Here is a 27,238-nt window from a genome sequence, read left to right as displayed (position 1 = left end):
GCCCAGCAACAAAGCTCCTTACATGGACTGAAATCCAAATGTATTATTTTTCTTCTACACCTTTTTCTCCATCAATGCTCAGTCTTAACGCAATGCAAAGACCTTGTTTTGTATGCAGCTCAACAGCATACTGCTTACAGCCACTCGCTTTCATTATACTTAGATGCTTTGTGCAAAGACCTGAACATTTAAACTATCATTGATCTGGATTTTATTCAACCCCTAGGCACTGAAAACTCTAAGGTTGTGGGTTCTATTCCCAGGAAGCACATGTACTAAAAGTATACTCTGAAGATGCTTTGGATAAAAGCGTCTGACACATTCATTTATGTAACGTGAGAATGCATGTTGGTAGTATTTAGCATGATGTGATCTGAGATCTGTCGAGTCTCACCTACTCCGATCATGTCTGAATATACTCTTCCAGCTCCATTTATACCATTTTTTTTTCTCTAGTGTTTTACAGCTGTTAGATTTTCTTTGATAAAAAACACATTTCCTGTGGCTCTCTTTAGGGAAAAAATAGGAAAACTCATTATTTTTTGCTGATAAAGCACCCAGAGGAGCTTCAATAATGGGAGTTCACAGAGCCATTTTACAAAGAGGGATATCTGAGGCAACATTAACTTCAATTAATTACTTAGCTTATTGGTCAGAGCTTGCTTGTGGGCATATAAAGCTGATCAATCCTCTTCACTGGACACTGGACTGTTAAATCAGTGTAATCATCCCCTCTGTCTTACTGGGCCAAACTGGTGTGTAATAAGTCTCAGAGTTGCCATCTTACTATTCCTATTAAGATTTTATCATCAAGCAGGCAAAGATTTGTTCATGGTCTACCTTTATGTCCTTGTGGAAGTCTGCAAGAGCGCTACAGTGACATCTTTTTTGCAAGATGAGGGAGAAGAATCGATCCACAGAACTGATCTGTGAAGCATTGCTACTCTCAGATGCTTTTGTATCAAATCTGCAAATTCATAAGAATTTGATAATTTAAAAATCTGATTATTTGCACAGCCACCTCTGATGCTAGGTTATTATACTTACTCATTTCTGGGTGTTTATTTAACTTTGGAGACTTGTAGACCTGTGACCTTTAGATTATTAACTCTCTTTCTGATAACACTCGGAGTAGTTTGATTAATTTATCTACTATTATAGAAATACATTTTATTTTTTAAATACATTTTTAATTTTTTTTTAATTAATTTTTTTAACCCCATGTTCTTTCTAAATACTTGTGGAGGGCACTGTACATAATATAATTTTTTAAATATTTTTTTATGTATAAAAACTACATATGTGTGTGTGTGCGTGTGTGTGTGTGTATATATATATATATATATATATATATATATATATATATATATATATATATATATATATATACATACATACATACATACATACATACATACATACATACACAAACACACACACATATACACATATATATACACATACACACACACACACACATAAAATACCATTATTATTATTATTTTTTTATTATTAATTTTTATATATATATATATTCTTGTGATTGACTTTTTATTTTTATTCAAGATTGCAATTCTGGGTCTGATATCATTCTACATAGAATTTAAATTTATGATTTGAAAAGAACTGAAACGTAATAAAAATGAACAATGAAGGCATAGTAAAATGTTTCCAAGACAATTTTATTGTAAACTTTATATAAAATAATAACAGTCCACTCTGAGACACAAAAATGCCCAAAGTTGAAGAAACACCTGTTTATTGGTAAGTCAGTGCAGACATATAGTATTTTAGTACAGATTTTATGCAGAACCACCTCTCTGCTGTTGCTGGAAAAATTGACATGTCTTGAGGTGCCTAACGATTTCCACTCCTCTATTTTCCACATTTCAGATTTGCTTCTGTACCTGGATTTCTTGCACTGCGGTCTTTTATCTTCCTCTTCTTGCAGATTCCTGCTAGATTAGCCCAATTTAGGGTTATATATGTGCAAAGTCTTATTGATCCTGACAGTACATGCTTGTGTAGCGCAGATCTCATTTTATGTCCAGATTAGCCAAGGTCAGTTATAGATCCACGAGGATATCGGTAACCTAAAGAGCCCAGACTTGCCAGTTCACATTACCGTAACTCACACACTGCAGTATTTCTTATCTTACATAAGGAAAACAGAGTTTACTGGCAGACTGTGATGTTGCGCAAACTTTGATTTTCATTTGAAAACCTTTCCAAGTTCTAGCAGCTAATTACCCAGTGATCTGAAATCAGGTTCTTGTGGTGTTTACAGAAAGAACCAGTGGGAATGCTGTGTGTTTTTGCCCATTCGTGTCAATGTAAAATGAGAGAATTAAAGAGCGTTAGTGTGGCAGAGACGTGCGTCGTGGGACTCGCACTGCCCCCCTGTGGGTAAGTCTCAGCATGAGCTTTTGGACAAATATCAGGCTGAAAAAACAAAATGCTTAGGCAACATGCTCACAAATTGCATCCTGCTGGTTCCCCTCGTCAAACATGCATGGCACTCCATCGGTTTGCTTTAATTTAGTGCTTTTTTCAGCAAAATCTGTTAGGATTAGGGCTGGGTATCGTTCAAAAATTTTCGATACCGATACCTTGAGTTCGATACCGGTTCCTGAACGATACTTTTTCCGATACCAGTTTTATAAAATCAGTTTTAATAAGATTACATTAACTCAAAAAACAATTTTTTAATGTTGATATTTATACAGACTCAAAGCCTCATCTCATGAGCCACTGCACAAAGAACAAAATATATCCAACACAATAAATAAATAATTTTAATAAAGTTCAAATTGTTTTCAGTTTGCACATCTGTTAGGCTACGTTTACATTAGTGTGTGTTCATTTTAAAACATCATCATTTCTAGGTCGTTAAAGACTTCAAGAAATGTAAAATCTTCATCCACTTTCATAAGTGGGTGTTTTATTTTCTTTCACCATATGTTTTATTGTTATTAAATTCTGGTGTAGTATGTCTAATTATTTGAATGCATAAAAACAACGTAGTTTATTTAAATGTATTCTTAAAATAGCCTAATGAAATGTTTTATTTTTCCTCAGAAATTCAGTGTTCTGTATCTGGTTTTCAAATGAAGGCATAAAACATTAATTTAATTTCTTTAAATTATTGAAAATCAAAGTTTATTTATTTTGGCAAACAAAGGGGGTTTACTATTAAAATTTAAAAAATTAATAACTGTTGTGTGATCATTACTAAAAAAAAATAATAATAAAGTTTTAATAATTTTAATAGTAGCCTAGTAGTAGCATTATGTACTGTCCGCTGAACAATATTAATTTATTTCTGCCGCAGTGTCTTCCAATTTAAACCAAACTTTTATTTTGAAGGGTTGCCTGGAATACCTTTACAGTTCTGTGTGTATATGATATGACGTTAGTTTTACTCGAATCAAACGGTAAAATGCTCATTAATTGACTCTCACAGCAGTTCTGGAGATGTTGTTCATGTGTTTATGTCCCCATTTAGTTAGGCGGCAGACGCTGAAATCACCGCGAGCTTCAGTCTATGTGTAGTAAACAAACCACGAGATATAAAGAGCAGACTGCTCCGTACGCTTTCGAAACACTCTCGCGGATGTCAAACACTGATCAATCAGCGCCGCGCCGCTTCTAGTCAAACACACCTATGCTGCAGGATTATTGGCTCACTGACGGTGATGAGATTAACCCCTTAGCAGTGGCGATTTCTTTAAGACTTCAAAGGAAGCTCAGCTTCCCCTATAATGTCAAAAAATTAATGGTCAAACATGTACTATTGTGTTAACATTTTATTGATTAAAAATGCGTTAGAACACGTTCATCTCAGAGACGAGTTCGTTCAGAATCAGCTACATATAGCAGGTAACTCGATTTCCTTCTCATATATTCCCGTAGCATCAGTGTATTTGCCTGTTGAAGCCCAGCGTCCATTGACTTCTATGGAGCTGCTTTGAACAGTTTTTTTCAGTGCTTCAAAACTAGACGGTCATTGGATAAATGCTGCGATTATGTCCCGCCCCCGGACGCTCAGCGTCTCTGGGGGTGAATGGAGGAGTGGGCGGGACTGGACTCCGGGCTTCTGCGTGATGATTGGAGGGTTTGTCGAAAGACTGCATCTCCTTTTGATTGACAGCGATTGTGTCCTATAAGAAGTCGCTGATGCTGAAGCTATTCGAGCCAGTGTTGCCAACTTAGCGACTTTTCAGACCACCCTAGCGACCCTTTTCCCCAAAAGTGACTAGCGACAAATCTAGCGACTTCTTTGACAAACCTTAGCGAGTCTCTGTGATCGCTGGTACTGCCGCAACGGCGCGAGGTCAGCGCGCACGCACCTCTTTCTCTGTTCTGTGAGCGGCTGAGAGGAGCAGCGCGTTCAGTTCAAATAGATATTATGTTGCTTCTCTAATTTTACATGCAAATATTGCCGAAATCACAGCACAGGAATTGTCTTATCTTGTATGTATTATTTGATTTAATCAGACGACGGCTCGATTATAAATTAGGATTTTTGTGCAGACTAACTTCTTGGGAGGGAGAGCTGGTTATGTATTCTTAAAGGGCTGCGTTTCAGTCACTATTTCATATTTATCCCGTTGACTGACAACATAAACAGTAAAATATATAAAGGAAAACAGTTTTATTGAGAATTTGGCTGCATTAAAATACAGTATGAGCACAGAGAGACAAACAAATGTAAAAGGCAATATGACGCGATGACGTCATGAATATGCTAATTAGCGCATGACGTCATCAGCTACTTTCCATCGAAAGAAGTTGGCAACACTGATTCGAGCTCAGTCCCATAGTGGATTTTGCAAGTGTAGTCAAAAGACAAACTGCTGCAACCTATTTCTTGATATTTGCTTGGCGAAAATGCTGGCCAATTTTCATTATACATTTCACACAATTATACACCACATTCCTCGTTTCAGTTTAACCTAATTCCCACATTTCCTCCGTCGAGTTTAATGTTTTTTTTTAGATCGTTTGTTCATTCATTCATTCATACAGTAGGCCAGGCGAACTAGCCAGCTAGCAAACTGCACACGATGGCAGAATTTACGTATAAATAAATGGACAAGTTTTATGATGTAGGCCGAAAATGAGCTTCCCCTCTTTGAAAGACCAGCAGCCGCCACTGCCCCTTAGGTATCGAAATTTGGTACCGAACGACAAGACGTTTTTCGATACTCGGTGGTATCGAGACAATTCGGTCGGTGCCTAAAAAGTATCGAACTCGATACCCAGCCCTAGTTAGGATAGTGTCAAACCAGTGGCTACAGATATAATGATGATACACAGATGTTCAGACCATAATTCGCTTCCTTGCTTGTGTGTAATTCAATGATTGAGGCCTTAAATGCAAAACCTTAAATGAGACGTCTGTAGCCCTGCATACAAATGGCATCTCTTAAGGAAGTCATAGCCCGGCAAGTGTTCACATTGTTATTATGATTAGCTCCCAGAGGGAGGTGCTGGTTCAGTCTCTTCGGCTTGCAATCGCCTCAGACACACATACACACAGAGTCTGCGGCAGGAGCTACTGCGTATTTGAGGGTGCCGGACACGTATTGGCCGTTCTGGGAAAGCTGCCTGTTTCCGGGCAGGTGCTGTTGGCTTCCCTGACAGTTCTGAGGAGCAACGAACAGATTAGCAAGCAGCGTAGTGCATATAGCCGGCCGGGCTTATGCAGGGAGGGTGCTTGAAGCCAGAAACATTAAATGGGTCCTCTGTGCACACAGCTCAGGATGCCTGTGGTGTCAGGGCCAGATCGCCTTCGTACACCAGCACACAAAGCTTTCAGCAGTAAACAAGCTAAAACCCATCAGAAGAAGAAGCGGGGGCTGTGCAAACGAAGAGAAAGTCAGATCTGAATGGAATTGGCAGTGTAGAGGTTTAAGCCGAAAAGGTCATCATAGCTCACTTTCGCATTTCTGTGTGTCTCCGGCAAATGATCTTTGAAGTATCGTTGGCGCATTTATTCAGGGAGATCAATTGAAACGCAAAGGCGACGTCAGAGTGTTGGTGTGGTGTTTTATTTTTTTTTAATGACCCATTTTATTAAGAAAGATTTTCTGCACCTTCCTTCCGCCCTCTCCTAATGCTTTATTCCTCATTTGGTGGGTTTTTCACTAAGTCCTTTCTTATACCCAGTATGAGGAGGATAAACCTCTTATTGCGGCAGGAACATAATCCCTTTTGCATGCTCATAGCGAAAGTATATTACAAACCAGAAGTGGAGCAGATACATCTGTGACTGTGTAGGGCATCAGGAAACTCCCACGTCCCACAATCATAGTGAAAAAGAAGCTTGAAACACTTTATTTGATATATTCAACCCGCTATCATGCGATTTAACTGGGTTTCAGAACCAGAAATGCGGAAAATCCAATATTCAGATGATTCCGAGTCTTTTTAAGGGTCTTTTCCCCGGGCGCTGCAGCATAAAATGGCTGCCCACTGCTCCGGGTGTGTGTTCACGGTGTGTGTGTGTGTTCACTGCTGTGTGTGTGCACGTTGGATGGATTAAAGGCAGAGCACGAATTCTGAGTATGGGTCACCATACTTGGCTGAATGTCACTTCACTTCACTTAGATGCTCAGAAATTACTGAACTGTTTGTTTGTCCATATTTTGGTGAAAACATTTTGTTTGGAGTTGTGGTGCAGTTGTTATCATTTACTCACCCTAATGTTGTTCCGAACCCATAACGGTACATTCACATGGAGCGTCGGCATCGGCGCTTGACGGAGGGACTGTCTGAAACTCGGTGCTGATGACAACAACCAATCTCATTCTCATTCTCTGGAGTTGCATGAACAGGATTGGCTAGTGTATGCGCTATGGTATTTGCATAAGGTGATCTGATTGGCTGACGCATACGTTAGCACTTAAAGTTGAAAAAAGTTAAACTTCTGCTGCGAGCAACGCCAGTGACGTGACGCAACGGACCCACAATTCAGTTAGGCAACGCTTGACGTCACTCCAGTCAAAGTAAACAAGTGGCATTCTTCAGATCAGATGTTTTTGTCCATCCATTGAAAGTCCGAAACATTCACACATCAAAAAGTTCATAAAGACAATGTATAATCCATAAGAATTGAGCAGTTTAGTCCCAAGTATTCTGACAGATTTTATATATGAACATATAGAGCTCATCAAATATGGTAAAGATGGAAACTCAACCTTACTTGATTGATGCACAAGTACCAATGAGGTTTGTTCTTGTGAATCAATTGTGTCTCTTCATCTTGTGTCATCGATTGTGTCTCTTCATATGGATTACCTTCTTTTGTGCTTTCTGAAAGTTGAAAGTTTTGGTTGTGTAGACTTTCAATGAAGGGACAGTTATCTCATGTTTCACTACAATAATCTTTACGAATAATTTAACAAACAGTTTTGGGATGACATGAGGATGAGCAATAGGTGAGAATTTATTTAGAGAATTTAATTTATTTAACTATCCTTTTAAAACCCCACCCCACAAACAGAAGTCAAGTAGAATTCCCAATAGGTGTAATGTTTTGGCCATAGTTCGATACAGTTTTTTACCTCAATGTGAAATTGTGTCATTCAAAAGGGCCTGTAAATAAACTGGCTAATGGACTTTCCAATTGGATATATTTTAAGGGCCACCCATTTTCACTTACTGCTAGATGCTCATGGCCCAGCAAAAGCTCCATCACTTTGTTCTCCTCTGTGACAAGCCTGCCCTCCATCCCTGACAGCTCATTGATTACCGTGGTGTGCTGCCTTTCGATCGGCTCCCTGATGAATTCTCGCAGCCCTGAGATCCTCCCTCCCGAGTTTTCATTTGTCTTTATCCACCAGAGCATTACTCAGAGGGGTTACCATGAGAACATGCAAATTCCACTGCGCAATGTTGGCTGTCACCTATTCCTTTCCGTTTCTTTTGTGGCAGACGGGGGCAGCGTCTTTCCTGAAATGACAAATCAGCCCACACTGATAATGGCTCAGAAAGCCCGACAATGAAAATCATCAGGAGATCAGACGTTTTGCCAATTGGTCTAGCTGATGTTTTCCTGTCCCATGATGGAGAAGAAAGTGATTGATCTTCCCAGGCTATCTGTTGCCCTTGGTCGCTATTATCACCGAGCTGTAATTGTCTGGTTTTACACATGGCTGAACAGCTGCCCGGGCTGCCTGCAATAAGACGGTAGGCAGAAATACAGAAGACATGGCGAGAAGAGGAACAGAAATAATGAGCTTAGTTATCAAACTCTCCAGATGCAGGATAAAACAACTGAAGAAGAGTGGGGGCCGCAGCACGTCCTGATTTACTCTGCTGTTTGAGCTGTCTTGAGAGCTTTAGATTCTTATGATTGGCCGGGTTGAATTTTTGGCAGTGACGCAATGGCATAGTCATAACGTTGGATCTAGAGATTTTTGCTAGTGTAGACAGATATCTAATTGTTGACTTGCTGTGAAATGGCAGTTCCTGCGGTGGGTAACCAGCAGTGATAGAGCGATATTGTCTAATTAACAGGTGCGTTAGCTCTCCCTTGTGTCTGTTCCGAAATCTACCAACGGCATTGTTAATGAATAATGCATAATGCTCTTTTTCTAGTGTTGAACTTTTGTAGTAGATAGATTTTGAGTAAACATGTTGAAATCATTTAATTTTGAAAACCACTGTGCTTTGTAGCGTGGCTTAATCTTTTTCAGAATTTTTCATGAATAGAAAGTTCTAAAGGAGAACATTTATATAAAATGGTATTTACGGTCACTTTTTTATTAATTGAATGCATCCTTTCTGAATAAGTGTTAATTTCTTCTGAAAATATTTTTATAATTGTATTATTATGAGAACATATTTATATTTTGTTTAGTGCTGTCAGACGATTAATCGCGATTAATTGCATCCAAAATAAAAGTTTTTGTTTACATTTATATATGAGTGTGTGTGTGATAGATGTGACCAGCAAAGAGGAAAGATCACAGAGGCAGCAGACCAATGCTTAAGGGTTTATTTCCCCAAAATAAGGTTACAAAAGTAACGCATTTGCCTCTTTAAAAAAAAAAATACAGAGGTCTAGGGACTACAGGACCTGTTCTCACAAAGGACAACACTCTAACTAACTACAGACACAGCTAACAAACTTATACATTGGTGGCCAGCACCAATTAATAATTAATAAAAAAAATAGGGGAAAACATTAGTGATCGACCGATATTGAATTTTTATAACCGATACCAATTATTTGCATGTCTATGTGCCCGATAACCGATATGCAGAACCGATATTTATTTACTGTTATAAAGTAAATAAATGACTGCGTGAAGTAAGTCCATACTTCACTTTGAAATCTGACTCCTGCTATAATGTGCTGCGGCTGGCAGCGCGCGCTGTATGAAGCAGACGCTTTGGAGCAGCGCAGACCTGGCACTCGTACAAATGCGACCACGTCAAATTTTAACTCGCAAACAATTACCATTTTGGTCGCAGTCTAGAGCCCTGTCATGTTAAATGTAATCTTCATATTACAACAATAAAAAAACATTTTATTTATAAAAAGCTTTAGCAGCAACACTAATATTAGCAGTAAGCAAAATGAACATAGAAAGTATAATGTTTTCAAATGGAGAAAATAAAGGAAAGGAGTCATATCAACTTAATTTTTAACTACAGTTTTAGTAGGTTTATAAGCTGTTTAATAGGATAAAGAGTGAAGAATAATTCACTGGATAATGTTAATTCACGGAATAATATTCTCTGGAATATTGGAATATAACAAGCATTGTATTTCTCAACTGGCATGCTCAAAATTATGCTGCTGACAGCGCGGTTTATCTATGCCTTTACACAGAACTATAGGCTACTCAAACTGCGATCGATCGCGGAGATAATAAATAATTAATTTCCATAGAGTTGTATTAATTTAGATGTTTATAAACAAAATAATGGTTATATAGTAAGTGTTAATACAATTTAGGGTGCTTCAAAAAAGTGAATCTTGTTAAAAGTTACATGCGGTGGCCGTGCTGAGCATTTCTTGAGCATCAACCCGCTGAGTGAACTGCAATATGAAAGCGGCTTCACGAGACTAATGATGAGCATATAGACAACAGAGAGAGAATTACATTCAATGCTTTTCTTTCCAACATGCAATCATTCATGGCTGTATTATTTAATTCATGCAAAGTTACGTCTTTATTGGGAGAGGACTTGACGGATTATCTATGTGACTCCGACTTCACGAGACTAATAGACCACAGAGAGAATTAAATTCAGCGCTTTTATTTCCACCATGTGCTAATTCATGGCTGTGTTATTTCAGGCAAAGTTATAGCCTATCTTTATAGGGACAGGGCTTGACAGAGTATCTTATTTATCATATTTCTTAGAGCCAAGTTGCATTTAAACTATATATCAGGCATTTATGTAATACATCTAATTTGTGCATTAATGCCTGTAATATTAAATAGTTTACTAACTACAGCAAATCAAGTACCTGCACGCCGTTGCTGTCTCATCTCCCCTCAGATGCGCTGCAATTGCGATCCTGCGCGCAATTCTGAAAACTGTTTATCGGGGAATCCGATATTACAAAACCGATATTCGATTATGAAAAAATGCTTAAATATCGGGAAAATATCAGTAAATCGATATATCGGTCGATCTCTAGAAAACATACACATAATGGCCGTTAAAACAAAATAAACAAATATGAAAACATCAAATATACACACACACAAGTAACACTTCAAACAACACATAACACTAATTACTTCACTCTATAATTTTACTTCCTATTTATACACATAAAAAGAGGAGAAATAGTCCTTGGAGTCCTCCTTGGTAGAAACACGAATGGTTGTGGCCCAATCATTAGCTGGAACTGTATATATATGTCCGAAGTTTCCACTTGAACCCCTTTTGATGGTGCACCAGCTTGCGGGACTCGGCCATAACAAACAAGCAAATAAATGGTAAGAATAAACAAACTATTCGTTAAAGAGTGTGCGCACTTAACTCCAAACAAAAGTTTAAATAGCATTGTATTGGTTTAATAGACTATCGTGCCTTCTTTGCTCTAAGTTTAATTAAATGCATAAACTAAACTGACCTGTCTGAGGCTCTGTGGTCATCCACCACAGTGTGTACTGAGCATATTATGTATATATAAATATAACCACATGCATGTATATATTTAAGCAAACAATATGCTGTTTATTTATTAAATATATTTATATATAATATAAAATATAATAATATAAATGTGTATATACATGTCAATATTTTCCAAATATATACTGTATGTGTGTGTATTTACATAAACACAGTACACATACATATAGTGTGTAAACAAACTTATTTTGGATGCGATTTAATTGTGAGTAATCGTTTGACAGCACTAATTTTATTGTTTTAAATTTATATATTTTTGGTATGTTTTTTTTATGCATCATTTGAGATGCAAGAGACATATTTAATTGTAGTTGATGGATTATATTGCTGTATTTATTGAAATATGTTATTGAACTTTATGACTTTTATCATTCATCTATATTTAAAGGTGTATTTGTATGCCTGGATGGGAAAATAGCAGAATGAGTGTGCTACCAACATGGCCGCCAAGTGAACTGACTTGCTCTAAATGGACTTTGATGCGCCTCAGTTTCTATGCATCGACCAACATTGACATCAGTTGCTTAGAAAACCACACAGAGAACAACTGATATCCCAATATCGGGAAAAAACTATTTAAGATTCTATCCAAGCAGTACATGACCCACTCGAATCCTTTAGGGTTCTTGATGTCTGAGAAAGACACTTTCTGTGGTTAGCTTTTTAGCTTCTGTGCTGCTTATTTACTTTAGTATGAAGCAATTTTTCAAATTATGGTTACGTTTAATTATGTTTTCCTTGTATTGAGGATGTGATATGAATAGGGCTGGGTATCGTTCAAAAAGTTTCGATACCGGTTCCTGAACGATACTTTTTTCGATACCAGTTTTATGAAATCAGTTTTAATAAGATTACATTATCTCAAAAAACTATTTTTTAATGTTGATATTTATACAGACTCAAAGCCTCATCTCATGAGCCACTGCACAAAGGAACAAAATATATCCAACACAATAAATTTGAATAAAGTTCAAATTGTTTTCAGTTTACACATCTGTTAGGCTACGTTTACATTAGTGTGTGTTCATTTTAAAACACATCATCATTTCTAGGTCGTTAAAGACTTCAAGAAATGTAAAATCTTCATCCACTTTCATAAGTGGGTGTTTTATTTTCTTTCACCATATGTTTTATTGTTATTAAATTCTGGTGTAGTATGTCTAATTATTTGAATGCATAAAAACAACTTAGTTTATTTAAATGTATTCTTAAAATAGCCTAATGAAATGTTTTATTTTTCCTCAGAAATTCAGTGTTCTGTATCTGGTTTTCAAATGAAGACATAAAACATTAATTTAATTTCTTTAAATTATTGAAAATCAAAGTGTATTTATTTTGGCAAACAAAGGGGGTTTACTATTAAAATTAAAAAATTTAATAACTGTGTGATCATTACTAAAAAAATAAAAATAATAAAGTTTTAATAATTTTAATAGTAGCCTAGTAGTAGCAGTATGTACTGTCCGCTGAACAATATTAATATATTTCTGCCGCAGTCTTCCGAGTTAAACCAAACTTTTATTTTGACGGGTTGCCTGGAATACCTTTACAGTTCTGTGTGTATATGATATGACGTTAGTTTTACTCGAATCAAACGGTAAAATGCTCATTAATTGACTCTCACAGCAGTTCTGGAGATGTTGTTCATGTGTTTATGTCCTCATTTAGTTCACCGCGAGCTTCAGTCTGTGTGTAGTAAACAAACCGCGCGATATATAAAGAGCGGACTGCTCCATACGCTTTCGAAACGCTCTTGCGGATGTCAAACACTGATCTATCAGCGCCGCGCTGCTTCTAGTCAAACACACCTATGCTGCAGGATTATTGGCTCACTGACGGTGATGAGATTAACCCCTTAGGTATCGAAATTTGGTACCGAACGACAAGACGTTTTTCGATACTCGGTGGTATCGAGGCAATTCGGTGCCTAAAAAGTATTGAACTCGATACCCAGCCCTAGATATGAATGTCCTGACTGAATGGAAGTGATACCTTATGGCTCAAACCCTAAAACATTTTTCTCTTTAATGGCACATTCAGGGTATGCCAAGGTTTTGATTGACAGCTAAATTCTCCGGTGTAGCCAGAGGAGAGGCAAGGGCTCAGCTGGATTGTTTTCCGTGGCTTAGGTTCCAATTCCCAGCGCTCCGTTTGGCAGAAGGGATCTACTTCGCCGTCAGTAAACTGTGACCATGTCTCAGGGCTCTGATCTTTTAATGCCTAGTCCCAAGAACTTTCCATTTGGAGTCACTGATCCAAAACCGAAAGGGTTTTTTCACCGTGTTTATATAAATTGCAACCCACAGAGCAATCATTTGAGTTACAGGTCTTGTCAGAGGCATCATCAGTCTTTTGCTTTCGACTGTGTGGTAGTGCACTTGGGTCTGTCTTGCCCTAGAGTTGTGACTCATGAGTTATATTAACAGAAGGTGAACATTGCAGCTCCTCTCAATATGGTTTATTTCCTCAATCAGCTTTGGGAATGAGCTGCGCATTTGCCAGTTAATGGAAGGAATGAAGGAGTTTTCTGGTTAGTGCAAAGCTGTGGGCGCTTATCACGGCGCGCAATGTAGACGCTCGTGGAAAGGATGATATTTCGACTATATATTTAGTTTATATTTGTTATATTAGATTTATTTAGTTAATTGCTGCCTGAGATATCTTTTTCCAGTCTCTCTCTCTTTCCCTTCAGTTGAAATGAAGCATCAAGCCCTTTAATGGGTTGCAGAGTGACACAAACATTACCCATAAGGCCACTCCTGCCGTAAAATTCGCCACTTTGTAAAAACATATAAATCTCTCAAGTTTTTACAGCTGAAAAGCTGGTTAGAATGAGATAAATGAAGAAAAAATATGCAAATTATGTGCAAAAAAAACAAAAACAAAAACCTTGAAGGGAAATTATTTTATATAACAGCCGCGTCTTTGTCTGACAGTATAATACAAACGTGTTAGTTCAGTGGCTCATTCAGTGTCGCCTTTAAATAATTAAATGGGTGGAATTAATTTACTTTTACATTTATGCATTTAGCAGACGCTTTTATCCAAAGCGACTTACATTGCATTCAAGTTAGTTTTTACATTTTATCAGCTCTAATTTAATGGATTAATACAGCAGAAGTGAATTTAGCTCATATTTATGGTTGCAAACATTTCAGACAAGTGGTTGCATTTTAGATCACTGCATATGGTATATCTGAACTGAATCTTATAGAATGTTTAATGCAGAAGTTAATATGTCCTAAAGACCTTATAAAGTGAGGTATATTTCTTCTCTAACACTTGCATTCTCTTTTCTATTTCTATTCTACTTGTTTTCCATTATTTATTATTAAAAATCTTGACCCTCTAATAGTAGCTTTTTCTATTCTTTTTCTATCCTATCAACTTGTTTTTTTTTTATATACACACACACACACACATACATACAGTGCTGCTTGAAAGCTTGCGAACCCCTTGCAGAAAATGTAATAAAAAAAACAAACAAAAGAGAGATCATACAAAATGCATGTTATTTTTTATTTAGTACTGTCCTGAGTAAGAGATTTACATAAAAGATGTTTACATTTAGTCCACAAGACAAAAAAATGGCTGACATTATTAAAAAATAACCCCATTTAAAAATTTTGGGAACCCTTTTGGGACTGTTTTTAGTTTTGTGATGGTTGTTCATGAGTCTCTTGTTTGTTCTGAACAGTTAAACTGAGCACTGTTCTTCAAAAAAATCCTCCAGGTCCAGCAGAATCTTCAGTTTTCCAGCATCTTTCGCATAGTTGAACCCTTTCCAGCAGAGAGAGAGAGAGAGAGAGAGAGAGATATATATATATATATATATATATATATTTTTTTTATATATATATATATATATATATATATATATATATATATATATATATATATATATATATATAATATATGGGTCATTGACGTATAAGGATTTTCGACAGGCAAATTTTAAAATACAAAAAATATATTTTGTAGTTGTTCAAACATTAAGAAGATTGTGTACACATAAATTCATATTAAAATTTTAAAATTAAGTGATTTTAGTGTTTTTTCATCTAGATGAATCATCCGTAGCCTTAAAAAATGTCATGTGGTGCGACCATGATTTATATTAAAATGAATTAATTTCCTTAACACAGAGGTCTTTAACCCTGTTCCTGGGGACCCACTATCCTGAAGAGTTTAGCTACAACCCTAATCAGACACCTGAAGCAGACAATCAAGCTCCTCAAGACTGCTTGAAAATTGCAGGCAGGTGTGCTGAAGCTGGTTGGAAATAAACTTTCCAGGAGAGTGGGTCCCCAGGAACAGAGTTGAAGACCTCTGCCTTAACATGCTTAACTTTTTTTAAAAAATGTTCTCAGTAACTGAAGTGTTTAGAAACAAAGTATTTGCATTTCTTTTGAGTTTTGTACATAATGATCTCATATTTTTGTTCTATAATTTCAGAGTTGCCTTAATTGTAGTTAGCCGACTTATTTTTTCTGTAAATTGCATAAAACTGAGAAAAATATTTTTTAAATACCATTCACTTAAGCATACTATAGCAGTGATTCAAATTTCAGCTACAGAAATTAGATAATTTATTTTTAATTTAATACAGTTATTGCTATTATTGGTTGCAACACGAGTGGTCACTCCAAATGACAAAAAGATCTTACATTTAAAAAACTATTTAAAGAAACGTGTGAAAAGTTCAGCATATGGCATTAACTGCAGTAATTTTTTTAGACCCAGTTATTTCTACACTTTGCCCAAACTTGGCTGCTCAATTGACCCTTTGCCGGGAGTTTGATTAACAGGCAATTTGAGCAATCCAAAAGGTAATTCCAAAAGGTACCTGCTCTGTCAGCGTGTTGTCAGTGTCTTCTTCGCTATTTTTCACTGCATGAGAACATGATGTGTGACATAAAAGTGCCATGGTTTGTTGGATGGTTTGTCTGACATAGCAACATTAACTAAGGGCGGGTCTTTGCTAAGGGCCAATTTAGAGTTGCTGGCTCAGGTTCTGAGATTAAATCATAAATATCTTTCTTACAGCAGAAAATTACATCTGGAGTTTGTGCTAGACTGCAGGGTCAGAATTAACATGCTGCCTATGGTGAGCATTTATTTTACTTTGCTTGGCAGTGGAATCTGGTAAAGTAGATTAAAATAGTTATTAATAAATATATAATAAATTATTAATAAATGCATAATTACCAAACTGAAATTAGATGCTCTAAATTCCTATTTTTTTCATTTTTTCCTCATATTGTACAAAGATTACACACAAACCGCTCGAAATTACCTAAACTGCATAAAAATATATTCCAGATTATATTACAATAAAGTATTTTGTGTATATAAACCATTAATTGAACACAAAAACTGTGAATCTGGGACATATATCTATAATGAAAAACAGTCTGCAGTGGTCGCACCACATGATATTTTCAAATTCATGTCTATAATTCAGTCAAAATTTACAAGCACAGAATTACATTTACATTTACATTTACATTTAGTCATTTGGCAGACGCTTTTATCCAAAGCGACTTACAATTGGGGAATACAAAAAGCGATTCATCTTGAAGAGGCAGTCAGACAGAGGAAGTGCTCGTAACACCAAGTCTCAGTCATTGTTCAAATAAGTACAAACTAGTAGGTGGAGAGAAAGATAGAAGGAAAGTTTTTTTTTTTTTTTTTTTTTTTTTTTTTTTTTAGTTTAGGATGAAGTCAAGTACTGCCGAAAGAGATGAGTTTTCAGTTGTTGCTTGAAGGTTGCCAGAGATCCGGCGTTCCGGATAGGGGTGGGAAGATTATTCCACCAGCCAGGAATGGTGAACGAGAATGTTCTGGAGAGTGATTTTGAGCCTCTCTGTGATGGTACCACAAGGCGTCGCTCACTAGCAGATCTCAAACTTCTGGAGGGGATGTAGGTTCGTAATAGTGAGTGGAAGTAGGAGGGTGCAGAGCCTGTGGTAGATCTGTACGCAAGCATCAGTGACTTGAACTGGATGCGAGCTGCCACTGGTAGCCAGTGCAAGGAGATGAAGAGTGGTGTAACATGCGCTCTTTTGGGCTCGTTGAAGATCAGTCGTGCCGCTGCATTCTGAATCATTTGTAGAGGTTTAATTGCGTTTGATGGCAGACCAGCCAGAAGAGCATTGCAGTAGTCCAGTCTAGAAACAACCAGGGCCTGGACAAGAAGTTGCGCAGCATGCTCTGTCAGAAAGGGCCTGATCTTTCTGATGTTGTGTAGTGCAAACCTGCAGGAACGAGCAGTCTTTGCAATGTGCTCTTTGAAGGTCAGCTGGTCATCAAAGATTACACCAAGATTTCTGACCGAAGTTTATGGGGTAATCATTGATGAGCCGAACTGAATCGTGAAGTCATGCCGTAGAGTCGGAGTGGCATGGAAGACCAGAGGTTCCGTCTTTGCCAGGTTGAGCTGTAGGTGATGTTCTTTCATCCATGCCGAGATGTCCGCCAGGCAGCCTGAGATCCGTGCAGCTACCGTTGGGTCATCTGGTTGAAAAGAGAGATAGAGCTGCGTGTCATCGGCATAGCAGTGATAGGAGAAGCCATGTGCATGTATGATGGGACCCAGCGATGTAGTGTACGTGGAGAAGAGGAGGGGTCCAAGAACCGATCCCTGAGGAACTCCAGTGATCAGTTGATGTGGTTTGGATACCTCCCCTCCCCAGGCCACCCTGAAGGATCTACCGGTGAGATAGGATTCAAACCAGCGAAGTGGAATTCCAGTGATGCCCAGTGAAGAGAGTGTAGACAGGAGAATCTGATGATTGACAGTGTCAAAAGCAGCAGAGAGATCCAGCAGAATGAGGACTGACGATTTGGAATCAGCCTTTGCAGTTTGTAGGGCTTCAGTGACTGAGAGTAGCGCAGTCTCTGTTGAATGGCCACTCCTGAAACCTGACTGTTTAGCATCCAGCTTGTTGTACTGTGAAAGAAACCGCGAGAGCTGGTTGAAGACAGCTCGTTCGAGTGTTTTCCCTATGAATGGAAGGAGAGAGACAGGTCTGTAGTTATCTAAAAGAGAAGCATTTAATGTAGGTTTTTTGATCAGTGGGGTTACCCGAGCCTGCTTGAATGCTGTGGGGAAGATGCCTGTGAGGAGAGATGTGTTGATAATGTGTGTGAGTGCCGGTAAGAGTGTGGGAGAGATTGTTTGGAGAAGATGTGAGGGGATCGGGTCGAGAGGACATGTTGTAGGATGGCTGGAGAGGAGAAGTTTGGATACTTCTGCCTCGGTGAGAGGACTGAAGGAGAAGATGGGAGCTGGAGCGGTGGATGTGGTTGATCGGAGGTCCTGCGGAGTTGAGAACTGGTTGCTGATTGTTCTAGTTTTGTCTGTGAAAAAAGAGGCAAAGTCATCAGCGGTTATCAAAGTGGTGGGAGGTGGAGGAGGGGGACAGAGGAGAGAATTAAATGTTCTGAAGAGATTACGCATGTCTGGAGCGCTGGTGAATTTGTTGTGGAAATGTGAGGATTTGGCAGTGTGGACTTCAGTAGAGAAAGATGAAAGCAAAGACTGATACCTACTCAGGTCCGACGGATCGTCTGATTTGCGCCAATTAGCGACCTAAACAAAACAAGCTAGCTTCCTATGAAAGGTTACTATGAAATTTATGATAAAAATAAATGCTTGTAGAAATAACTTAATATTAATAGTTTTTTTGAGGTCATACCACATGATATCCAAATGTGGTAGCTACATACCAGCCATTAAAAAGGTAATTTTTTTCCAAATTTGAAAGAGAGTTACAAACCAGCTTGATGCTTCTATGGGTCCTTGGCAAATTATGTGATGCAAAGTCTTATCTTTGAATGGATTTCAACATAAAAGTACCAAAATGGTAGTTTCTTGATGGTCACACCACATGATATTTCATAAAATGGAGATTATTGGACAAAGTTTGTTTGAATATTATGATGGAAATATAAATACAAATGCTTTGCAATTTTATACAGATTACAAAATACTTTGGAAAACATGCCAAATAGTGCAGAAAATTAATCTGAATGAATTTAGGGTAATTTCAAAGATGCTTCCCAAACAAAAGTTATGGCCGGACGGTCGCACCACATGATGTTTTGACACTTTGAATAACAGAAAAATGACAAATAACTAATGTTTTTTGAAAAATTAAAGTTGGTACATATGTGGGAGAGGTGCTACTTATATATGGCATCATTTTATGCATTTAAACCAATTTTTAACTGAACAAAATGCAATCGGATAGAAAATTTAGGCGTCACGTCATTGAGCCATATATAAAAATGCTACTTTTACTGCGTTTTTGTTGGTTTGATTGTTTTTATTGTCCTCATTTGTAATTCGCTTTGGATAAAAGAGTCAGCAAAATGACTAAATGTATTTTTTTCCCCCCATTTAACTGCTAAAAGTGACAAACATTCAGATAATCATTTAACACTGATTTTCTTCTGAAAAAATAAATAAGGAGGTTTTAAGATTCCTTAGTGTTACGAAACACGTGTGCTGACGAACACGGTGTAGGAAGAGGAAATTAAGCTAATCTCCCAGTGTTTATTTTGGCTCCAGAAAGAAAATTGTGTGGCGCAGCAAACAGGAATTATCCTTCATTTCCCATCATATCTCAGCAAAAGTGTGTTTGTCAAGGAGCCGTAGGCTTATGTGGAGAGCACTTTTACGATGCAACACCACCTACCTGTCCTGTTAAGTCCTCTTTTCTTTGAGTCAGCTAGGCAGGGGTCCAGTCTCCCTGACCACACATGCCAGTTCCCCCTAACCTTTCCTTACTCGCAGTCGTGCACCACGTGCAACTTCCTTCACAGCAAGAGACTGAAGTGCACTATCACTTTGCCAAGTGCACTTTATCAGCGTGTCGGCCCGGAAATCAAAGGCAGGTCATTTGTCCTCAGGCTGCGCATGTTTACTTTGAGTTGTTGCTCTCGCACCCACCCACCCACACAAAAAATAAGCTGAGATTCAAACAACCGATGTACGCACAGGTTCAGTCAGAGAGTCGATTAGGCCTTGCTTCAGTGGCAGTGTTTGAAGAGGGAGGAAATGATCATTTGTGCACATCCTGAAGCGATAGACTAGTAGAGATACAACAACAGATAAAAACAGATAAATGAATTTGACATGAACCATATGCTGTTTTTCATTGTATTAGTCAAACATTTTCTTTTTAGTTTTATTTTATTATTTCAGTTTGTATTTGATTTTTAATTTGCAATTTGCAGTTGAAAACTAAATTTATATTAAGTATTAGTTTGGTATTTTATTACTTTAAGTAATCATGAGGACTGATGATAAAATGTTAAACTTCATAAGACATTTCAGTCCTTCTCTTTATAAAATGCTATGTTATTTACACAATACCATTTGAAGGTTTGGGGTCGGTGAGTTTTTTTATTTTAATTTTTTTATTTTTTATTTAGTTGGTTTAGTTATTTTAAGTCCTTTATCCTCACCAAGGCATTTATTTGTTTGTAAATGCAGAAGAACAGTAATATTGTGAAATATTATTGCAATTTAATTTAACTCTTATTAGATTTTTTTATCGTAATATGTGACCCTGGACCTCAAAACAAGGGTACATTTATTTATAATTTTTTTAATTGAGATGACTGAAAACTGAATAAATACGCTTTCTATTGATGTATGGTTTGTTATGGTTGATAGGATGATATTTTGCTGAGATGCAACTATTTGAAAATCTGGAATCTGAGGGTGCAACTTTAAAATCGCCTTTAAATTTGTCCAAGTTCTTAACAATGCTTATTACTATTCAAGAATTAAGTTTTGATAATATTTACGGTAGGAAATTTACTAAATATCTTCATGGAACATGATCTTTACTTAATATTACTTAATATAAAATGACTTTTGGCATAAAATAAATAATTATGACCCATACAACGTTACAAATATACCCGTGCTAATTATGACTGGTTTTGTGGTCCAGGGTCACACATATATTAAAATGTAATTTATAAAATTTTTAGCAGCCATTACTCCAGCCTTCAGCGTCACATGGTTTATTAGAAATCATTCTAATATGCCGATTTTGTGCTCAAGAAACATTTCACCTTATTATCAATGTTGAAAACATTTGTCCTTTTTAATGTTTGATAAGGATTCTTTCAATAGACAGTTCAAAAGAACAGCACATATTTGAAAAAGTTTTTTTTGTAACAGTGTAAAAAGTCGTCACTGACTCTTTTGATCAATTTTATATATCTTTGCTGAATAAAAGTATAACCCCCCACTCCCCCCCAAAAAAAGCATGTATACTGTGCGGTAGAACAAAGGCATAGCATTTCAATAATATTTGCCTACTGGGTTTTGATTAGATTACATTAAAGGATCCTGATAGGACCATGTGAGGTTAATTTAAAAATTACTCCTATTATTATATATTTGTATATCATTGGGGTCTCTGGGATCCCAGACAAAAATAGTACCTCATTCTCAAAATGAGTGTTCAAAGTGCAGCTTCCTCTGTTGTTATGAGACTGCTGGATTATTGCTGCCTCTCTCAGCTCTGCAACTCCTTTAATACTGAAATCCCTCATATTTGTCTTAGAATCGGAGTCAGGTAAAAGTTTATAAAAGTGAGTGTTTGATACCACAGCAAGATTTATATACACTATTTCTTGCTCTGTATTTTAAATTATGTCCCTTTCCACGAAGAAGTGGGGAGCAGTCTTGAAAACAGTATGCTATCATTAGAAAAGGGCCTCATGTAGATGTGAGAATATTTTTAGAAAGGTCATAGACTTAAAACCCAGTAAATTCCTAGCAACAACTCTGAACACTACCTAGGAACAATTGAGGACACTTTACTGCTGGTGAGTTTTGCACTACTCACATGTACTTCAGTTTAGGGCTGTCGCGATTCGTCGATTTTAGTCGACTAGTCGAATTTTTAAATTCATCGACTTAATTTTGCTTGCGTCGACTAACCGGCCAAATACTGGAAGTGGCGCATTTCATGGACGAGAATCCATAAAACTCATTGGGTGTTTCTCAAACGGAAGGCTGTATCCTTCCTAGTTCAGTCCTTCAGAGTCTTATAGGCTAGACTTCTCTTCGGCATAAACGCTAGAATGAGACGCTCTAGTAAGCTACGTCCCATATGTTCCCGCCCTCAGAGTCACGACACAAAAACACTAATTAAAGTACTTTATTACAAATCTTTGTTATTTATCTTTCTATTAATGCAATACAATGAATCACAGCCATCTACAATCTCCCTGTGGCTTAAATTATTGTCAGTTTAGCGTTTAGTAAGTAATTTACACTAAAACAAACGATAACATCTATCCTTTCATGTCCGAAAACATTATTTTTGTCTTATATTTCATAATAAATTCAGACAAGCTCAGTACTGACTCGTTTTTCATCAGTTTATTTTCATGAAATGGAATGGGTACAAAGGATTGTGGGTCGTGGAGGATACATCCCATGCATCCTTCAAATTCAGATGAATGAAGGACGCGAAATGAAGGTCTTCCAAGGATCCTTCCGACTGAGATGACCTTCAGCTACGTTTGATGACGTGGCAGCCGAGAAATGCAGCCTTCCGTTTGAGAAACACCCATTATTAGACTATTTTCCAAGGCTGCATGATAAATGAAACCCATTTAAAAATCATAATTAAGCATAAATGTGAATTCATAACGTTATGATTTAAATAATTTTATACTACGGGGCCGTTGAATGCTTGAATCTGATTGGCTGACGAACGTTCTGAGGTGTGCAATTATTTTCAGGGAAACGCACGGCGAACGTAGTTCCAGGCAGCTCTCTTGACCGCATTACAGTTCCATATCACTTCGCATAGTTAACTGTAATAACGGAAATTAGCATACAGTAGTGCTAACGTTACCTATACAGCACACAGGACTAACAAAAACAACAACATGACAGACATTTCTCACTAGCGAGGGTAATAACAGCGCTGCATCTTAAAGCAGACTTACAGTTTAGATACGGTGCTTCAGAACACTGTTGAGGGACACACAGAGGTAGCCTAATTCATACAAGCTCTCTCTCTCTCTCTGTTTCTCTTTCTGTGTCTCTGTCTCTCTCGCTCTCTTTCTAATAACTTCATTATTAACTGCATTAGTCTGCTATCAACGGCTCAAGCCTCCATTGCCAGCTTTAAAATGACGTTTTGGAACTAGCAAAAGAGTCGTTGGATGAGATGCGGAAGAAATAATCCTACTCACAATAGCGATTTAAGTAGAAAAACCGGACGAATCCCTTGAAATATATCATCTGATCGATGTCTTGAGGTGTGGCAACCGTAGTATAAGCGGAATAATTGACTCCGGACCGTTGAATTATTAGAAAAATAATGCACACCCGAGGTGTAGCTAACGGCCACTCCGCTTCGCGTCGTGGCCGCATCACCACCTCGGGTGTGCATTATTTTTCTAATAATTCAACGGCCCGTCGTCAATTATTCCTTACATATGCGATGCAGTTCTAACACAGTATATACTCTAATTATTTACATGGGTGTAGGTTAAGTACCTGCGTCTCACAGCAGCTCCGTTCACAGTAGCTCCACAGAAACTTATCATTTACATGTGACGAGCGTCTCAAACTCCATCTCTGCATGTTGTTGTGAGTTTACTATAACATTCATCTGGGAACGCAACGTGCGCCATTTCATCAGATTTGTAAGGTAAATCATTTATAAATCTACACAAACACAGGAGAATACATCGTGGTTTCAAAATAAAAGCTCAAACCCTCACTCTGAGTTTACACGTTTTGATGTCCACATATTCATTTAATTACAGTGGCTATAGCATTTCTGTCCTAAAGAAATGGGCAAATATTAAAGATTAAGTGGCCATTTGAATTAAATGGTGCTTGTTGAATATTAAACAAGGATTAGATCGGGCAGTAATGTGTAAAAATAATCGCCTGACCATTGGCGCCCCCTGCAGGCCTTTGTTGTAATGCGGAATCTACAGCAGCTCTATATATTTGTGTATTTTAACAGTTTTGTTCAATAAAACCATATCTTGGTTTAGATTAATCGATTAATTAGTCGATAGATTAATCGAAATAAAAATAGTCGTTAGTGGCAGCCCTACTTAAGTTAATGTATAAATCTAGATCATTTTTATATTGTGAAATGTAGCTTTTTAGAGTTTGGGTAAACATGCATCCTTTTCATGCAGAGAGAGCATCTGACATCTGACTGCAGTAGTACGACTTGACTAATAGTCTCTCTGATGCTGTTATGAAAGATTGCTAAACTTGGCAGGCAGTTCGTTAATAGTCTCTGAAGTCGTGATATTTTCTGCCTCACCATCTGTGGTGTTTTCTTCTTTCTCTCTGTCTCTCTTTTTTTCCTTAAAGCTCTCCTTCCTGTCAATAATGCCACTTAGCGTTCTGGAGGTGATTTGTCCTGGGGACATTCGGTGGTTTAATACTGACTAAGCAAGAAAAACTCTCAGAATACCAGACCAGGATGTGACAAGATTTCACTCCAGGTTCATTTTGCCGTCGACAAGCGTCGCAGTTTCCATCTCTCATGGCGTGAAATTTATGATATCCATTAAACACGCTCCATAACTCGGGTCGTTTAGTCTATCTCTCCTGGTTTGTGCCAATCAACAGTCAGACACCAAAAGGTCTTTAGAACTGTTTATCTGGGGTGAAAAAACCCATTATATATGTGCATGCAGTCGAGAATCAAAACATTCCAAGCACCAAATGCATTAAAAATGTAACTTTCTTGATTAAATCAAACAGTTACTCACTAGTGATCAATAATTTTATTCGGAAATGCAATATTGCACGGTCTAAGTCAAGATATTAAAATGTTAATGTGCTCCTTTCTGATTTAAGTGGTTTGCGCAACTTATGTTTTGTTAGTTGATGTATTAGGTATTGTGTACTAACAATAAACAACATTTATCAACCAAGTCAAGTTAATGGTAACTTTTGAAATAAATGTTGGTTATTGTTAATGCCTGTTCCTTCATTATATATTCATATAAATTAAAATGTATTAGTATATGTGGAAATTAACATTTAACATAATTAAAAATGCAGTATAAGTGGTGTTTATTGCTAATTCATAATATTTGGCGTTAACTAATGTAAAGGAATTTAACCTTATTGTAAGTGTCACCTGTGGTTTAAACAAAAGGCATAGATTTTTTTTTTCTTAACTATTTTTTTTCAAAATTCAATCATGTTGTGATACCTGTGTGTTATATTCTACATTAGCGACAAAAACAGATATATGTTCGGCATCGATAGCCTTGTGGGCAGCTCGAAGACATACAGCGTTGTTGTGCTACGGGCATCCCGAGTTTGAATCCCGACTCGAGGACCATCCCGTCCCCTATCTCTCTCCCACTTCACTTCTGATCAGTTCTGATCGGTCCTGTCATAATAAAGGCAAAAATGCCAAAAAACCCCCAAACAAACAAATATATGAGGAATATAATTAAAATGTATTATCATTGTTTGTTTGTCTACAAAGAGACCGTATATGATGCATGAATTTAAAAATAAGTGTGAACAGGATCCGTAGTTGAAATGCCAACAAATCAGTTTGGCAATAACATGGAAACACTAAATAATCCCATTGTCATGTGGAAAAAATACATGTTGTTTATAAAAACTGTGCAAAATACAATTTTATGGCTTACTATTGGCAAAAACGTAATTGTAGACCCTATGTGTGTTTTTATGTTTTGTGCACCGCACTCTATTTGGATCTCTCAGCAGGGGGGTGGTCAGGCTCAGAGGTTGGCCGCCCTCTCAGTGAAAACACACAACCAATGGCCTGACGAGCATACGGGGATGAAATTAGTCTTCCAGACATGCTGTTTTCTGCTTTATTACCATCCTTCCCCACTCGTAATTCATAGCTTTTTGTTTTGCGCCTGCCACAAAACGGCAAACAAGCCCTGCTTGCAGCATTTTGTTTTAGCCATTTTGTTGTTTAAACACCCCCTACATGCAGCCCATATGTTATGATATCCACCTCTCCACATAATTTTCACATGCCTTTCTGCTGCCTTTTCCGCTTCCTCCCTCATTGGCCCTGTTTTTGCATCCTCCCCCCTTATTCCTCACTTCTCTTGTCTCCACAAGCCTCGGTAGAGCGAGAGAGAGCACATGTGGGGGTGGGGAGGAATCACAGCTGAATTAGTTGAGTCTCTCTGATTGGCTGAGAGGCTGGGTATTGTGGGTAAGGGGGGTGGGAGAGAGAGTGGGGCAGGCGGCATTTGTTTATTACATATTTCCCCCCCTTTCCCTTATCTCGTGTTATCACGGCAACGGCTCCTCCTGTACAAACATAAAATAGACAGTGGAGGGGAAGTATCAGGCTCACTGTCTGTATACAAGGGGAGGGGTGTGTTTGTGTGTTTGTATATACGTGTGTGTGCTGTCTGTCTGCCTGAGAAAGAGAGCCATTTAATTTGTGGAGTGAACAGGGATATGCGTCAGTTCGTCCGCTGTATCCAAGACACTGCCGATGCCGTGTCCACAATCTGCTCAGCATCACGGTTTCATCAGGCGAGAGGGGTTGGTGCTCGGCGACGCCACCACCAGAAGAGAGAGAGACGGGCAGAGAACGAGAGAAAAGCAAGGCAGCGCTGGTGCACTGATGCCTGTGCGTGCGTGTGTTTGAGTGTGTCTGTGTCGGGCTGCCGGCGGTCCGCTGCTCCTTAGTTACTCTGGCTTCTTGCTGCTGCTATACGTCCTTCATCCTGTCTGCCTCTGACACCATGATTTTTTGTAATCACTTAGGCGAATACAAGAAGGACGAACTCCTGGAAGCTGCGAGGTGAGTACCTTTCCTTGTCTCATTTCCCACTCTCCCATGATTCCTTTCTCTTGTACTGTTTCCATAGTCACTGTTTTCTTTTGTCTGTGCACATGGATGTGAATTAAGGCATGTGTCAGAGAAGGTGCCATCAAGGCCAGGGATTTCTGACTCAGTAGATGCGTTTTTATATGTACATGTGATGGCCTGGAGGAAGCTTGAGAGTTTCCATTTATTTAGAAGTTTTCCATTTAGCAGCA

General features: G+C 37.8%; 1 protein-coding gene across 1 annotated transcript in view; it reads left to right on the top strand.

Annotated features, from left to right (window-relative positions):
* Nucleotides 1-27,238, top strand: part of LOC306855852 (poly [ADP-ribose] polymerase tankyrase-1) — a 125,625-nt gene that overhangs the window by 28,440 nt on the left and 69,947 nt on the right. Inside the window, exon 4 of the mRNA XM_079394772.1 lies at nt 26,963-26,999. Within this exon, the coding sequence (XP_079250898.1) occupies nt 26,963-26,999 (37 nt within the window). The remainder of the gene's footprint in view (nt 1-26,962; nt 27,000-27,238) is intronic.

Source organism: Barbus barbus (genome assembly GCF_936440315.1).
Source record: "Barbus barbus genome assembly, chromosome: 36".
Lineage (NCBI taxonomy): Eukaryota > Metazoa > Chordata > Actinopteri > Cypriniformes > Cyprinidae > Barbus > Barbus barbus.
The sequence above is the reverse complement of the archived record's forward strand: the minus strand, read 5'-3'. Positions and strand labels throughout refer to the sequence as shown.